Source organism: Chroicocephalus ridibundus, chromosome 5 (assembly GCF_963924245.1).
Source record: "Chroicocephalus ridibundus chromosome 5, bChrRid1.1, whole genome shotgun sequence".
Lineage (NCBI taxonomy): Eukaryota > Metazoa > Chordata > Aves > Charadriiformes > Laridae > Chroicocephalus > Chroicocephalus ridibundus.
Genome location: NC_086288.1, coordinates 37,181,671 through 37,199,228, shown reverse-complemented (window position 1 = coordinate 37,199,228; position 17,558 = coordinate 37,181,671). Strand labels below are relative to the sequence as shown.

At 41.6% G+C, this 17,558-nt stretch overlaps 1 protein-coding gene across 3 annotated transcripts in view; it reads right to left on the bottom strand.

The window, feature by feature from the left end:
* Nucleotides 1-7,035, bottom strand: part of GLRB (glycine receptor beta) — a 52,797-nt gene extending 45,762 nt beyond the window's left edge. For 2 of the 3 annotated variants that reach the window (XM_063336412.1, XM_063336414.1), the window contains exons 1-2: nt 6,896-7,035; nt 5,210-5,363 (exon numbers count right to left, since the gene is read on the bottom strand). In XM_063336412.1, coding sequence (XP_063192482.1) covers nt 5,210-5,331 — 122 coding nt within the window. In that variant the 5' untranslated portion in view covers nt 5,332-5,363; nt 6,896-7,035. Of the gene's footprint in view, nt 1-5,209; nt 5,364-6,745; nt 6,857-6,895 lie in introns of those variants that run through there. The other variant, XM_063336413.1, reaches the window with a different exon arrangement.
* Between the last annotated feature and the right edge of the window lie 10,523 nt (nt 7,036-17,558).

The window sequence follows — 17,558 nt, the reverse complement described above, 5'->3', positions numbered from 1 at the left end:
TGAAATAACCCATCTTTCATTTCCTATTGAATTTAGTCCTATGGTTTTCTTTGCACTTAGGTTTAGGGGGCATAATTTAACCAGCAGTTCCAAGTATTTTCTCAGTCTGGAGGTTGTATATGAAATACAAAGTCCGTAGCTACCGCACAATTGCAGCATCTCATCACTACAGTGTTCAGAAAGGAGTAGACACTGCTCACTGAGAGGGAGAATTACTGAACAAAAACCAACCTACCACACTTAATTGCTGTTTTACAAGAGAACTTAGGTTTTGCTTATATAGCTTTATCTTTTACTCCCCAGCACATTTATCCACTCTGAAAAAAAATTCCCAAACCTCCCAGAACGTGGCCCTGTCTGTTTGGGATCACAGCTTTCCATGGGACTTGCATACTAAAGAATAATTAAACCGTTGACCAACTGCTGTCACTATAGGGCAACAGAATTTTTATAGGAACCAGATCTGGGCTCTGCAATGTACTTATCTTCAGAATGACTGTGAGACATAACTGCCTCCACAGCCAAATTCAGACTTTTCCTTCGACTTCATTCCACCTTCACTCACAAACTGTATCAACTCTCCCGTCATACCTACAAATGTTCACAAACTATCAACAGGGTCTTCTACAAGATGGGAATCAAGACAGAGATGATTGCGCTTTCCCACCATTTACACTTTGGGGATGATCACATACTACAGATAGAGAGGCCATGTATACCCAAATGCTTGATATAATTAAAAAAAGTCCTTGTCCACGGGAAGGTGGAGAGGATACAAGATAAAAGAACCACTTTGAACTTCTACTTTATGGGAAGAGCGTGTCATAAGCTGACAGTTAACCAAGAGAACTTTTAGGACAGGCTCTCATACAACTCCATGTTTTAAACACATCAAAGGCTTTTTTCCCTAGTTCCACTGTCTTTTGTTGTTATTTTTTAAAATAAGCTGTTTATTGAACCTTGGCATCTGTGACCTTTCTAAGCTTCTGCCCTGGCAGATGGCACAAGCCATGTTTTCTGGAGGGTTTAGAGGGCCTTTTCACAGTTTCTGAAGTAGCTGATATGCTTTATTGAATTCAAGCCAAAATATGATTTGTACTCCTGCTTTGTGGGTAAAAAAAGTCTATATAGATATCATACCATATTTAGTTCATCATCTACATGGATATAAATCTCCACGTGGAAAAATGCATAAAGGTGTGGAGAGATGCTATTTTAAGGGCACAGTCTTGATATCCAGACAAAAGAATGAGATTTAGGGATTGAGGTTACACTCTTAGCATTGCTGTAGCATTAGAGACACTGAGAGATCTTCAGAAATGAACATTGTGCAAGTGAACAGCTGAGCCATACTAAAACTATAATTAACAGGGATAGTTGTGATTATGAGCACGGTCATTACTGATTTTGTTAGCTGCTATTTGACACTCTTATATCTCTGTGCCTCCTATAACACTGTCATAACCAAACTTCCCTTCCCTTATAATTTCATTTATCTAGAGACCTTGCAAGTAGTTTTTAGTAGAGACCTTCCGGGCTACTAAGGATTGTGGGGATAACCGCAGCAGCTCACACATCATAAAGTAACTGAAGTATTTATTATGACATAACAAAAGGAAAAACATTTTTCATCAGTGCTCAGAAAAAGTCACAGCTAAGTGTCCAACATATTTATCAGAAACAGGTATTATGCGAAATTATGAAGAAGTTAATAAGAAGTAAGTAACAGACGCAATACGGCTGATAGGTAGTCTATGATCAAGAAAGAGATCAAGTGACTAAATCCATCTGTAGCTATATCGAAATCATCCGTATTCAGTATAGCAAACTTCAAAATAAGATTTTTAAACAGAAGACTGTAATCCACAAAATCCTTATTTTTTTCTTGAAGACATGGACCTGTTTTGCTTTGAGGTTTTTTTTCAATATTTTCCATGGAGACAAAAGGCAAATGGTTTATTACACTAAAGCTTTGTATTTTATTGCATTTCTGGAAGATAGCTTCTTAGATTTATGCTGCAATATTCCCTGTTATAGGATTTTAGGCCTAATATATCAATTTCTTTGTTAATCAACGAACATTCAGGAGTCAGACAAAAGTATAATTAGTCTCTGTTTCATTTGAAAAGCCTGAGGTAAGAAGGAAAATGATCTAAATGTAAGATGTGAAACCTTACATCTGTTCTGAGCAAGCATTAAGTAAGAAGCAAGTGATCAAGCACCAGCTTCATTAAACCCCTCGATAAAAAAGCTGGGAAACACAGTTTCAGAAATAAATGAAAACAAGATGGCCAATCAAGCCACTATCACACAATGTACTGAGAAGTACAGCTTTATGAATAATCACAAGTAAGAGGTTTCGCTCTAAGATACAAAATAGAATTTTCCTAATTGAAGGAAGCAAATATCTGTTTATGAGACAATAATGAACTTTTTATGGGGTTTCTAATCAGCTTGTTTTCACTTTATCCTAATAGTAGTTAATTTAATGCCAGAGGGGCACATTTGGCGAAAGGCTTGTATTCTGGAGAGCCATAAAAGGAAACGTTCAAGTACACTCAGTTTTCATGCTAATCTCAAATTCATGCTAAAGTCTCAAACGAGTCTTACAACCATCCATTTCTTAACATCAAACTAAGGAACTCAAGCAGTAACATCAGATTCAGCATAAATCTCTCCTGTAAAATTATTTGCATACACTTGAATTTCATTATAAAGTTTGTAGAGAAGGCTATTCCTTATATAATTACTAGTGTGGTTTTTTTGTTCTCTTGAGGAGGTAAAACTTAGCTTTTCACATGTTGCAAGGATAGAAAAGGCAATAATTTGTTACAATTAAGCTTTACATACTATTGCACCAGTAACCAATGCAAACTAAAGGTAGATTAAGATTTTAACTTACAAATGCATGTTTTCATTAGGACTTTGTACCATTCAATTTTATAAATTATGCAAAATCATATTTATTTTCTTTTAAAAAGATGCAATGCATACCTCTAAAAGATTTCTCTTGTGCTTACTAGTAAATTTTTCATTCAAACACTTCCTTTGAGACTATTTTTGGTCAACCCTTACGGTGTCACTTAATTCCCACTCCACTCCATTGTGTTTTGGTTTGTTTCCGAGGAAAGATTCCTGACGTTGTTTTTTTTCCCCACAGGAAAAGAATTATTAAGAGTAGACAGCCTTTTTTATAATGCAGAGTATACTCAAGTAAAGAAGTTTTGTAAAAGATTATAAAAAACATGCTGATGATTGAAAGTTTGTCATCAGTAGCCTGAGTTAAGAGAGCATTAGGTAATTTCTCTGCAAGACAGAACTGACTTTCTTTGCTTATTCACATGAGAGATCTTCTAGGTAGCAGCCACAAAAACAGAGTTCCTGCCACCTCGCTATTACAAGCGGTTGCCTCTCAAGCTGTGAACTTCAGCCCAGTAAGATACAGACAACTTGGTCATTATTCAGAAAATCCAAGAGGGCTTAGTGCTACAGCAATTAATTCTAGCTAGCAACACCGCACACGTGATACATCAGACTAATACTGGATTCTGCTAGTATTTTCACAGAAAGGTTCAGCTGGCTGGAATGTAAAAGTATCACTTCTAAAATTATATGATTTTTTCAATGCTTTTCAAGTATATTGCTGACAAATGGCATCATATTTAATGGTTGTAATATCAACCGGTATCAAGAAGAAGACGGTACCAGGAAATACTGTGCTTAAGAGAAAAACAAACAAAAGCCCCGCTTATCTTGATAAAATTACATCAACGCTTTGAATTCTAATCAAGATCAAGTCAAGAACAGGGGGAAAATGCTGTCTGCTTTGCTGAGACCGTGGAAGATGTGGATTTAGTTCCCAGCTGTGTAAGTCACTTTCTGAGGACTTCAGTACTTAACGCTTGTCCTGGGAACTATGACATTTCACTCCTTGCTACAAATCCTCACGGTAGCTCACACCAAAAGCTCCATACAGAGCTCGACTTAACTATTCAAAGGGGATAGAATGGGTAGGGGGAATTTCAGATCAGTCATGATCACATCTGAGACTTGTATCTTAATGTGTTCAAATCCAAAATACATCTAATTTTTTAGGTTTGATATAAAAAAAGGACAAAACCACTCACCACATGTAGAAAGTTTCTAAAAATGTTGGGTTACAAATAACCATCACTGTTGATACTTAAGAAGAGTGTGAACTTTCAAAAGAATTAATCATACATTGCTTCTCTCTGGTTATTCTACTTATTTTTTTCTTTTCTTTGGAAAAAAATCTACTAATATTAAATAGCCAGTCTCACCTTCCAGTCTTCTTCTTTTATGGTCAAAGAAGAAAGGTGTTTTAAATTTGCCCAAGTAATTTTATCATTTCAGGCATAGTGCTTTTCTGCGCTTTTTGGCAACTTATTATATTCCATCAATCTTTTCCTCAGATATTTACACCATGACACCAAAAAGATGAGCAAGACTGGCCAAGAAAATGGAAAAAAAAAGGCCCTTACAAATGAAACTTCTGCATTGTCCTGTGGATCACAACTTAAAACATGGTAGGCATTAGAAAGAGAGAGTACTTTTAACATCAAGTAATCACAGTGTCCAGAATACATTCTCTATTCAGCTGGGCAATCACAGATGTTAATTTCTGTATTTTTACAGAGAGATTGTTTGATAAGGGCATGCTTTATAGCAACAATCAATCCACCTCCATAAAAGTTATAGTACTCTAAATCATTGATGGAAGATGCTGAAGACCTTAGTTCTACTCAACACGCAGTAAGAATATGTGCACAACAAGCCTTCTCTTACAGAACTAAGCTAACCAGAAACTAAATTTCAGTTTCAGTTTTGCATCCTCCTTGCTTTTCTCAGCACACCTGCAGCACATGACACTAGACAGCATTGCACTACGGGACTACATTACTATGTCCCCATAAATAGCAAGGTTGGAATCCCTCACGAAGAAAGAAATTATTTGCTATCACTTAGATTTTTCACTTCATTAAAACAGTGGACCTGCTGCAGAAGAAACACATGCATTGACAGAACTTAGCTACAATGCTGGTCAAACCCTCTTCCTCCCATTCCCACCCCAAACCCTGTTCTTTCAGCAGAAAGCATCACCTTCTACTTCAATTGCCATGTATTTTCCACTGTTAAAATATGGCAGGATCGCCGTCATATAAAAGCATAAAAGAAACAAGGAACATACGATGGACACAGATATTGCTTCTTTTTCCCCTTCCCTTTCTTTGAAGACTTCTCTTTGGAATAGGCTTCTTCAACCCACATGGAGAACAAGATGAAAAAGAAAACCACTAGTAAGAACTTCATCTTGAAGATTAAGCTTCAGGGAAACCTTTGGTCTGCAGCAAAAGAAAAGAAAGAGGTTTATGTTAGTAGGGTTAGATATGGCAAATGGGCACACATACCTACAAACAGTAAACAAACACTTTTGGCTTTTAAAAAAAAAAGTTTGATCTTCATTGCCTTGGGAGAGAGAGTCTGCGGAGGGGTACCTCTGACATGGAACCAACGTAGGCAATTTTCTGAGACTCAAGTAGCTTCCCATAGTTAAGAGTATGACAGTGAGGAATAAGTCCAAGTTTGCTCCAGTGTGCTTAAGAAAAAAACATGATGACCTTCAAAGGCCACCTAACTCAAAATCCTCAGAAACTTGGAAACAGAATTCCTCACTGAAGATGTCAGGTATCAACTGCATTAAATACGATTAAATGTGACCAACCAGTCACCTAGCAAGGCAGAGAACTGCAAGCCCTCTGTGACCTTGCACAGATAAACCAGCAATCATTTCAAGGCTAGTTAAGAGAAAGCCTTGCCAATTTAATTTTACCCACAGAATTTAGACATAAATCACTATTTTGCACAAAGTATTCTCACTGCGAAGCCAGCACCAAAAGGGCCTTGTGAAGATGACTAAACACAATCCGTACTACCATGCTTTATTACAGCATGTTCAGTTTAATATTTTAACTTCTCACGGGCACGAGCGCGTACCCACAGGCCGGGAGCCCAGCCCGCGCTTGGCTGGAGACAACCCCCCCTGCCCCTGCACGACACCCTGGGCATCTTCCATTTGCCTCTCATCCCACAGACACTTCTGGAGGCCAGCGCGAACCTCGGCACCAGCTGTTTTTCCCATTTTTTTATCTGATTTATTTAATTCTTTTCAGGGAGAAGCGTCTGCCTCTCTCTCCCTCCCTCCCTCCCACCGCCCCGTCACCTCCCGATGCTTCAGCCCATCCCGGGAGCTGCGCCCCCCGCCACTCTTTCCTCAAACCCACCGGGGCCGGTAACGCCGGCAGAGCTGCCCCCGCCGCCCCCTACCCCTCTCCCGCTCCTCCACGTCTCCCTCCGCCCGGCCCGCCCTCCCGCCGGCCCCAGCACCGGGGAGAGAGCGGCCTCCGTGCTGCCGAGGGCACCGGGGCAGGGGGAAGAGCGGGATGAGGGGACGGACGAGGGGATGAGGAGGGGATGAGGGGAGCCCCCCGCCCGCCACCGCCCCCGCCGCAACGGGCCGCTCCCCTCAGGGGCTCCCCTCAGCCCCCGCCGCCGCCCGCCCCGGCCCCGCCGCCACCGGCGCTGGCCGAGGTGCTGACGGGGACCGGGATGTCGCCGACAGGGCGGGGGATGTCGCCGACAAGACGGAGACGGGGGTCTCGGCGTCCGGACCCTTCCTCCTCGGCGGCCCCCGCACACGCAGCCCCGTCACCGCCACGGCCCTCACCGCGCTCACGGCCAGTCGCTCCGCCGCGGCCTCCCTCCCCACACCCCCCTTCTCCCCTCGTGATTATCGCCATATCGCCACCCGGCTGGCGGGAGAAAGCGCGGTTCCCCAATTCGCCCCCCCGCGCCGGCGACGGAGCCATCCCCCTACCTCCGACGGTGCCCTCCGCCCTCAGTGAGCATGTGCGGTAACGGCGGCGCGGCGCGGCGACCGCCCAGTGAGCATGTCCCGGCCGCTCGCCCGCACATGGGCACTGGGCGAGCGGCGTCGCCAGGGGCGGGAGGACCGGGGAGGGGGGAAGCGGGGGGGGTTCCGCTTCGGACCCCCCCCTGCTTCCCCCCTCCCGCTCCTCCCGCCACCCTGTTGATGCGGCGTCCCCCTCGGCGGAAGAGAAACTGCATTTCTAGAAGACTCTACTATCCGAATTTGTGAAAATATTTACTTTCTACCCAGCTGCGATACCCAGGTTTCAATTTCATGGTGTTTTCGTGCTCACCAGATGCAGGAATGAGGAGAAACGAGGCCCAGGCACTCGACCCAAACTGGCCAACGGGATTATTTCATACCATGAACGTCACATTCAATGTAAACCAGGAAGTTTGCCGAGAAGTTCTCTCTCTTCCTCGATAGCTGTGATCCAGAGAACATCTTGCCCCAGCGCTGGACCCCTGTGGCTTCCCTTCCTCCCAAAGCCGTAGTGCTCATAGTGTCTGACATTTGCTGTCCACTGCTGGGAGTGCACAGCTTCCTGCTGATAGAATTGTCTGAGGATAATCCTCATATATTTTATATTATTATTGGTTCTTTAGTACTATTGATGTTAATTATTTAGCCTTACTCTATGAAATCTGTTTATATTTCAGCCCTCGGGTTTCCTTGTTTTTTTCCAATTCCCCTTCCCACCTGGGTGATTCGTCATCAGGTGACAGAATGATTGCCTAAACGACAATAAATTATCGTGGGTTCTTCAGACCATAACAGCACGAAGTAGGGAATATTTGTAGAGAGGGTCTGAGTAGGATGGGAGGAAGGTGAAGGCATAGATTTTGGGTATATATATATACACACATTTAGTCAATGTTTACCATCGCTTCATTTAAACCAGCAGGCTTTCACTGTGAAAAAGCAAGGTTTGTTTTTGGGGATAAGTATGTGTCCTTGTTGCAAAGGATGTTGGTCTTCCAATTGCTGTAGACTTTAACTGCATTATAAATAGAGGGATGGAAATTTCATACATAAAATACTTTCTGGAGCTCCTTGTACCTCACAGTTATAGAAATACAGGTACATGTTGAACTTCTTGCTTATATCAGCTATTTGGGCTAAATTTTGGAAATGGACGGACATAATTATACCACCAAATTGTCTTAGGTTAGCAAATTCTCACCCTCTCACTATAGTCCATAGTCTCACATTTGTCTCACATTCTTTTTGCCACCAAGTCACTGAAAATCATGACCCTTCCCAAGTCTTCTTGATCTTACAGCCTTATTTCTTATCACTTGTAATATACACTGCCAGATCTTCAGTCTGCAGCATGATAAAATAGCAGCAGCACCTGTAGAATGCTTTTTATTTTTCAGATGGATCCAATGATTAAATGCAATACACCAATGGATGCTTTCTGCAAAGTCCTGTAATCCTTATCATCTTCTTTGTGAAGTTCTGTTGGGGTTTGGACTATAATACAATGACATAAAGAGTGAGGAAAGTCACCTGTTTGGCAAATGAGAAGTAAGTGGGCACACGACCTGGTGAGCGCATCATGGCAGGGAGCAAGCAGTGTGTAGACTCTGTAATACCCGAATGTCAGGTACCCTCAGCTCCACTTTCTGAGCAACGTTCCCATCCTAACTGAATTATAGACACAATCTGAAAATAATTTCATGACCTTCAGAATTTGCTGCCATATGGTGTACCTATACTGCCATATACATACATATGTATGTAAACATACATGCGTGCAGATGCAAAAATCTGCTGCTGTGGATCAGTTTAAGGCCACAGGTCTCTCAAGACACAGTTTTCCAGCTCAAACACAGGAACTTGCAAAATTCATCAAAGTGAAGTTGTTTCCTGAAACAAAAAGCAAAGCCCAGAGGCTTCCCATAATACTGTCTACATGAGGAAAAAAAATATAAGCTTATTTTTTTAAAACCCTTCTGAACTTTATCTCAGGAATAGAAAGCAAGGTGCTGTAGTTGTCCTAGAAGGATTGGCATAAACATATTTGAGTCCAAGTAGCCACTGATTGCCATTTGCATTTTTCTGCATTTTTGTTATGTTACTGAGGATAGGGGCATGAAAAATAAGACAGCAATATGCTTAAGACTTGAAGGCAGATTTTTAAGGAAGCCTTAACACAGTAGAGCACACAACCATCTACAACATGCCGAAGTAGCGGCAGCAGAGGAACAAATGACTGTCAGGACCAGCAGCCAGAGCTACTGCAGACACAGCAGGCACCGTGTTCTGTGCGCTGCTTCCTGCAGCTCCGGAGCCCGGCCGCTTGTTACCTCCTCTTGTAGGCAAAGCCCCCACTTGCCTCCTTGGGCAAATCTACTGGTATTTGCAAGTGCTTCCTCATGCAGCTATGGCTATAGACACTTAAGGATGGGTGAATATTTGTGGTAACTCAACAGGACGAAGCATAGAATAGAAATGAATACCATCCATCCCTCAGGTGCATATAAAATAAAAACATATAGCTAATATTTTTATATGGCTAATGAAACTGGGATGTATGTGACAAAGACAAGAAAAGGGAGCTGCTTCAGTAAGATATCTATGTAGTATCTTTAGGTGCCTTACACTTCATAAATAATATCAAGTATTACAAGAAATATTTCACCGACCCTTGATTTTTTTTTAATACACTTAAATGGAATAGGTATTGGCGCTCAAGCAAGTGCCAGCAGTGAAGGGTCTGTGGGCAAAGGCCTCTTCTCCCTCCTCCCCCCATATAAAAGCTGGCCAAGGTCACAGACAGCTGCTTTCTTAACTGGCAGCACCTTCTGGCAGGCCCACAGGGAGGGAATAATCACGCTGCTCACGCCAGCCCCTTGTTCGGCACTTGCCAGAAGAAGCCAGCGCTGTCACACCTGCAGGACTTCGAAGGACAGCCCACACGCCATTCAGATGTCCTGTTGACATAGCAATGCCCAAATGGGAAGTGCTGTGGAAAAAGGTCTCCTATAAAAGCCTTTTACCAGCAAGCTGGTTGATCATGAGAAATGGTCCAGGTTCTGCTGATTGGTTTTGGTGTTGTTTTGAATTTCAGAGATCCCCTTACTACTAAATGAACGTATAAGGGCAGAACCACCTCTGCCTCAGCATACGTTGTATTTCAGAGTGCAGGGGTAGACTTAGCCATCTTCCCTCTACTTGCATCTGCTGCTGTGTCTGCTGTTGGGAATATCTAACCACGTTCATTTCTTTGATTCGGGAGTAATTCCCAGGAATTCCTGATCTTACGCATTATCCTGACTGCTAGAAAATAGTTGTGTAAACCATAGGCAAAATATAACAAGACCTTTCCTAATGATCAGCCCAGGGACATTAGTCCTTTCTTTAGTTTGCAGTAGGGGAACATGGAGATCTGAAGATGCAGCACTGTTGTTCAATCACACAAAATATACTTCATAGCTGTGTATGATAAAATTTCTTTGGGTTTATTGCTCTTTTTAGCCTACTTTCTTAAGGCAATGAGTTTTGGGTAATAACACTCTGTATGTGTGGATGTTTCAAACAGCTTGTTGCAAACTTTTGATTTTTTCCAACTGATTGATACCATATTAATAAAAAACAAACCAAAAAAAAGCAAAAAAGCATGGAGCTCAGAGATATTAAGTCCTGTGTGTTTTGTAAAGACAGCTGGCTGGGAAGACAGATCGAGCTAATGTTCCTGCAGAAGAAAAAGGAAGAGAGAAAGAAATCAGACTGGCATGAGCGATTACTAGACATCAGAAAATCCACCTGGGAGAAAACTGTTACAAATTCTCTACATACAAACATATTTAATTCATAAAGCATCTGCTTTACTAGAGGAGCAATTACGACTGAAAAACAGATCTTCAAATGTCAAATAGCTGACAAAATTTTATTAAAGCTTTTACCAAGCTTTTTTTTTTTCAGAAAATTAAATAATGTATTTTTAAATTTCTAGTAACAGAAGAACCCATGGCTTTGCGTTCAGATTAATTCAGTTAAAAAGCCAGGCAGCCACAAAACCCACATTGACTGGAAATCAGATTTCATTAGTTTCAATGCTCACCAAACTATTTTTTTCTTATTACACAATTAGAAAACATAATTTTAAAAAGGATTTCATGATCTGCAACCTTTTTAATTACAGATAGTTTTGATTTCAATCACCTGTCACATCTTGATTGCTTTGGTGATCACCCAGAAGGTGTAGAGGTTTACAGGGTTTCTAAGAAAGACCAGTTTCTAAAGGACGTTGGAAGGTCTTAATTCATCTTTCCTTTTTTACTGTTGTGTAGATGTATATATCCTTAGGTCATTGTATGAGGTAGGAAATAGGTACAAAATAGGGTTTTGGTAGAAAAGGTTTCTTCCCTTCTGGTAGCAACGAGCAGAACCGTTGAAGGTACCTGATTTCCTTCCTTCTGAAAAGACTAGTGATTTTCATTCCATTTTGAAATACATAAACTTAAAGTAGCAGCAGCAAAATGCAGCAAACAAAATAACAAACAGGTGAACAATCAGATGGAGAAATTTACAGCCTGTCCTCCTTAATGTTCCAGTTCCCTCATCTTTCTCTCCTTTACAGATACTGAGTGTGACAGGTGACCCTTACAGGGTTGATCTGAGTGCTGGCAAATTCAGACTATCATGCTTTGGTGGAGGCCCTAAAACAAAGACTTTTAAGAAAGCTGCGTGCACAATGAAATGTCTCATTTATTAAAGTTAAATAAGAAAGCGATTAGAAATGTGTGCCCCTTTAAGCATGGTATCACTAGTAAGTATAATAATCCTGGGCTATATTAGGCTTTATGTATCTGATAGATAAATAGCTTGTCAAAACAGCTACAGCGTATATTGATCATAACGGACATAATCATATTAATAATGCCTGTACTTCAGGGGAAGCAGCCACATGTCTTATTGCTGTCATGAATATACACAAAATTGGGATTGTACAAGATGTCTAAAACATATGTTCCTTTCAGGCTTCTTGTCATGGTCTAACCCCAGCCAGCAAATAAGCACCACGCAGACACTCGCGCACTCCCCCGGTGGGATGGGGTAGAGAACTGGAAGAGTAAAAGTGAGAAAATTTGTGGGTTGAGATAAAAACGATTTAATAGATAAAGCAAAAGCCACGTGCGCAAGCAAAGGGAAACAAGGAATTCATTCACTGCTTCCCATCGGCAGGCAGAAGTTCAGCCATCTCCAGGAAAACAGGGCTCCATCACGTGTAACGGTTACTGGGGAAGACAAACGCCATTGCTCCGAACGCTGCCCCCTTCCTTCTTCTTCCTCAAGTTTTATATGCTGAGCATGATGTCATAGGGTATGGAATAGCCCTTTGGTCAGTTGGGGTCATCTGTCCCAGCTGTATGCCCTCCTAAATTCCTGTGCACCACGAGCCCACTCGCAAGTTGCGTAGTGTGAGAAGCAGAAAAGGCCTTCAGTCTGTAAGCACTACTCAGCAATAACCAAAACATCCCCATATTATCGACACTGTTCTGGGCACAAATCCAAAAAATAGCCCCATACTAGCTACTGTGAAGAAAAATAACTCTATCCCAGCCAAAACCAGCACATTTCTGCATTTTATTACTTGCATTTCCTATGTAGCTATGCCTTTGCTGACAGATCTCCACATGCAAAGCGTTGTTGAGCTGTGTATATGACCTCAAGACTTTTTTCCCCTGCTTTCTTATTGCTAAAATGAATGTATTGTAGCAATGACCCCAAGGCTGAAAAAGAATAACAGAGCAGAGTACATGCCCTGTAATCCCTGAAAGGTTTAATCGATATGGAAAGCAGAATTGAATTAGGATACAGATATCCGTGGGTCATATGGGAAGACCAATGAGGGAAGTGTACATGAATAGTAGTTGATTTTACTGTTCTCTAATATCATTGTCAAACAGATTGAAGTTTAATCCCGGGTCATTAAAGCCAGTAAAATTTGCATTGCTGATATCAATGGGTGAAAAACTCTTACAGAAGTTTCAGCCTTAAAAAATGTGATTAAATTCATAGTTCTTGTTGTTATGCAAATAAGCCTAGTACCTAGCATTAACAATATTGCTATGTCAAGTTCTGCATGTTCCTAAAAGACAGCTTAATCAGCCTGAGAAGTGTATTAACTGTCAAAAAAAAGTGTTCTCTCATCTGAAAGACCTCTTCTTGTGTTGGAGTATTTTACTAGTGACACTGAAGTAACTTTACTCTCTTTGCACCTTAAAACACCCACGGTCAGCGTAGTACCTTAAAAAAAATTTTGCACACAATCATATACTTATAATAGTGTTAAAAAAGCAAGTAAACCTCCCTTTAAAATTACTCAGGCTCATTTTCTACCTATAAGATAATCTTTTGGACAGTTCAGAAAGGTTGTCACGCCCTTTTTGAGGAAAAAAAAAATTAAAACAAAAGATGCCTATTTGCATGCATCCACATTTAACCGTATGCTCACAATTAACCCCTATGTTTCAAAGAAACTGTATGACTCCGTAATTAATTGGCTGAACACATTTAGTGCCAGCATAATTTCTTTTGTGGATTATACTGTGATTTAAGAATTGAGACACAAGTCAGTGGTGAAAAGGATTAGCCTGTCAGCTTTAAAGTTCTTGGAGGCAGTGTTTTTTCATGCATAACTGGTAGACGTAATTGGTAATTGTTATCAACATGCTACAGGCATGAACTGCATGCCTCATGAATAACTATACCGCAGCTATAGCGATCTATCCAAATCAATAAATAATATAGCCCTATGTTGAAAAGAACCAGGAAGACAGTTAATATAGCTATGTCATTCAACAGCACATTCTATACCTTTTGCAACATAAACACTTTCTAAAGGCACTTATTGCATGCAAAGTGCTACACGGGATTAAGTACCTGTCTTTATTTGCTCTACTTACATAATAAAAAGAAAGGAAGAGGCAGATGCTGTGTTGTGCAAGTCAAGGCAATTCCAGCTAATAAGACTTTTAAGTATGATTCAGGATTTCTCCTGGCTGACTGTGCTGGAAGGATACCTAGATGTTCCCGAGAACAGAAGTGAGGACATCCTGCAATGTCACATTCAGATTTCCTTTTTGCCCACTGTGGTGCAGGCATTCTGCCTAAATCCCACTGCTGATGTGCTTTACTGTAGTAGCTGCTCTTTACTTAAATTCTTCTTGATTTGCACTCAGTCTGAACAGCTGTCAGCTACCTGCTAGACATATGGTGCCAAAAGCCTGCAGGGCAAATTTCTTACAACCCACAAAATATACTCAGTTGCAGTCTTTGGAATGCTTCTAGCACACTGTCATGGTGTTATAAGGAATTGTATCTATCCCAGGCTCCAACCCCAAACTGAACATGAGCCCCCAAATTCATTTTATGCCTGCTACCTAAAGAAAACAGATCCTTTTTTGCCTTTCAGGCAGCTATTTCAGCAGAATCTCAGTATGAGGGCTTAGTTTGCTTCTTAGTCTGAAAAAATGGTATTGTCTACATTTGTGCTATATTCAGTCATAACTTTAGGATCTGTTTTCTCATCCGGATTTAGCAATTCAGAAAAGGGACATCATAGTAAATGCAGTTTCCAGGAGAACGTCTGGGTTTTCAGACATAACACCAGCGTGAAGGATCCACGCAGGGTGAAGGATCTGCCCTAGAAGGTCCTAAAGGGCACTATTACATTTACCCTGAAATTAAAGTTCTTCTACTTTTCTTTCATAAAACCTGAAGAACTGGTGATGCCTGACTGCTGATTTTTTTGGGTAAGGAGTGAAGGGAAGACTGTAAAATGTAGAAGAACACATTATCTATAGAGCAGTGGAAGTCCTGCAGAATGAAAGCACTCATCAAGAAGAACAGGTGCCTGAGGCACAAACGCAGGTATGTGACACACTATTTACGGAGATATTTTTCAAGAGTGTGGAATGTTGGAGAAAATTAGGGGTTGGAGCAATCACTGTTACGCGAGCCCTCTTGACTAAACATACTTCTGAGAGGTTTGAATACAATTAAGCATGCAAGAAAGGCCACGTCCTCCTGGTTTGAAAAACACACTTCAGTGTAATCATAATTATATACTTGGTACCTCGCTATTACACTACATGGTTTCTCAGAAATTATAATAGCGATTAATAATTTCCAAAATGGAAAATTCCAAAAATATATTACCCAGAAATCCCTGTAGAGACCCCATTCATCCTACAATGACAGCTTTTTATGGAAACAAGTATTTTACACATTATGCCTGAAATGTACAGTCTGAATAACATACCTTACATCAACATTAAAAATAAATCTAGCACTGAAAGTTCAAGAAGCTGTGGTGAAAGCTCTTGTGTTGCTAATTCTTTTGCATTTGTGGTCATTTGGTGTTAAAGAACATACTGACCTTTTGCTGCATCCTTAGCATAATTTTCTCTCCTCTAAGACATTACCCTTCCTGTCTTGAACTAGAAGAGACTTATACATACTAAGGGATCTAATGTCAGTGCTGCTAGAGAGAGCTATGTTTATGCTGGAAACAGCCTGGTTGTTGAAAAAATACATTCTCCTTTTCAGGGCATATCTGATTATTGTGATATTTTTGTCTTTACATAGGTTAACTAGGTTATCAACTTAAGCCAGTCAGCAGAGCCATTGCCTCTAGTAGAACTATTCACGTCCTTAAGTGTGATTTGAAATGCTTTGTTTGGTTAAAGACCTGTATTTTAGGCTAGTGCTTATCTTGAATAAAATCATAGATCCTGCAGTCACTCTGAATGTAGAACTCAATGGAAATATTCCATTTTGAACATCTAAAGGACTAGGACTGGCGTTTGCTTGCCCAAACTTATATATTGTATCAAAGTACCATCCTGTTATTCTGTATGCAATATAACTGCAGTACTGTTTATATGAAGACCATGCAGCCATTAAATACTTGATGAAGATTGTCAAATGACTGCAAAAAGCAGCCATGCTACCATGCTACTTCAGTGCACAGGACCCCACAGCCCAACATTCTGTTTGCGGCAGAGGCCACAGGCCGATGCCTGGGGAAGAGTATGAACAGAACAAGCAGATGTTTTTCTTTACCCAAATCCCTTTCCAAACTCCAACCATTTTCAGCTCAGGGCATTTCTTAATACTGTTGCGAAAGTACATAGACCTCAGTATATTAGAACAAGGCACATGTCAAGGGCTCTGCTGCCCTGCCCCTCCAAGATTAGAAAAATAGGAATATGGGGCAGCCTGTGTGCAAGAGGAACTGTCAGGCTGCAGAGAAATAGTCTGAGACTGGCTGTCACATCCGTCAAGTCTAGCATGATGGCTCAGCTCCAAGGACCAAATTCCTGCTGCTGTAGGGCAGAAGAACTGGATAAATAAGATCCAGAAACCCCAGGCTCTTATATCATTGTTTTCCTTTGGCTAGATGTACACATGCATAGGTATTTGCCCCAGTGTGCACAGGAACACAGTGTTTTCTGGTTTTCCCTATTTTCCTTCTTTCATAAATCCAAAAAATCACTCAGGCTTGCAAGAAGCGATTTTCCAATCTTTATCGGAATCCTGCCCTGCTTAATGCCTGCTCTGCCCAATAACAGCCTGCGAAGGAAGGCCTTAGGTTAGCGTGCCACTGTCTGGATCCAAACAGACAGGCTTCCAGTGAAGAAGATCTGTCTGAAGACAGACTGAACAACGACTATTTCTGGTTTCCAGTCCAACATCTAGGGGACCATGACCGCGAAGATGCCTTGAGTACCTCTCAGAGACCAGCCTCCAGAAACTGTTTTCTGTCTCATCAGAGTCCCTCGCTGCTGGAAGCGCAGCTGAGCAGGGAAAGGCCCCAGAGGCTGCTGAGACGACGCCTACAAAGGGACCTGGCCAATCTCTTTATGGCTGGCGTGTGAACCGGAAGCTGAGACCAAGGCATGGTAGCGTATACCGACATAAGGGACTGGGTAAAGATGTCAGCACACTCTACAGTGACAATAGGGACAGACATTATATTTTTTATATAAGTCCGCTGGCAGCAATGATGGCAGGAGTCTATCTGTCTATCTCTAATGGGCTTTATAGCACTTATAAGTCACATCAGCTTTCCCTGATATCCTGGGAGGCTCCTTTTCTGTTGGCTCATTTGATCTAGCTCCTTACAGTCCGTGACAATCTGTAGGCTCTGAAATACTGACATCATTTACTGGCCGCTTAATGGGCTAGATGCTGAGGGTGTTGTTTCCTGCTGGAGAATTGGCAGCGTAAATAAAATGCATTGGAGACGCATTGGTCTCAAAATCACACAAGGAATACATAGTGTCAGTTCTGCAGTTACACTCCTCAATTTTTTTGTCAGCAGCAGAACTCAGGAAGGCAGATTGTGGGCAACATTTGCTGCCATTCAGCCTCCCCTCATATGTTTTGCCATGGTTCTTCTCTGCAGCAGCATGCCATAGTATGGTGAGATGCGAACACAGCAGCTTGCTGTGCAGAGCCGTTTCCAGCCTTTAGCTGCTTCTACATCTCCGCATCTCAGGCATACATTGTTCCTCCCCACTCCCGGCTAGACCTTGGTCTGTCTGACCCCAGATCGCCTGCACCTTGTCTACTACACAAACTGTCCTTACTT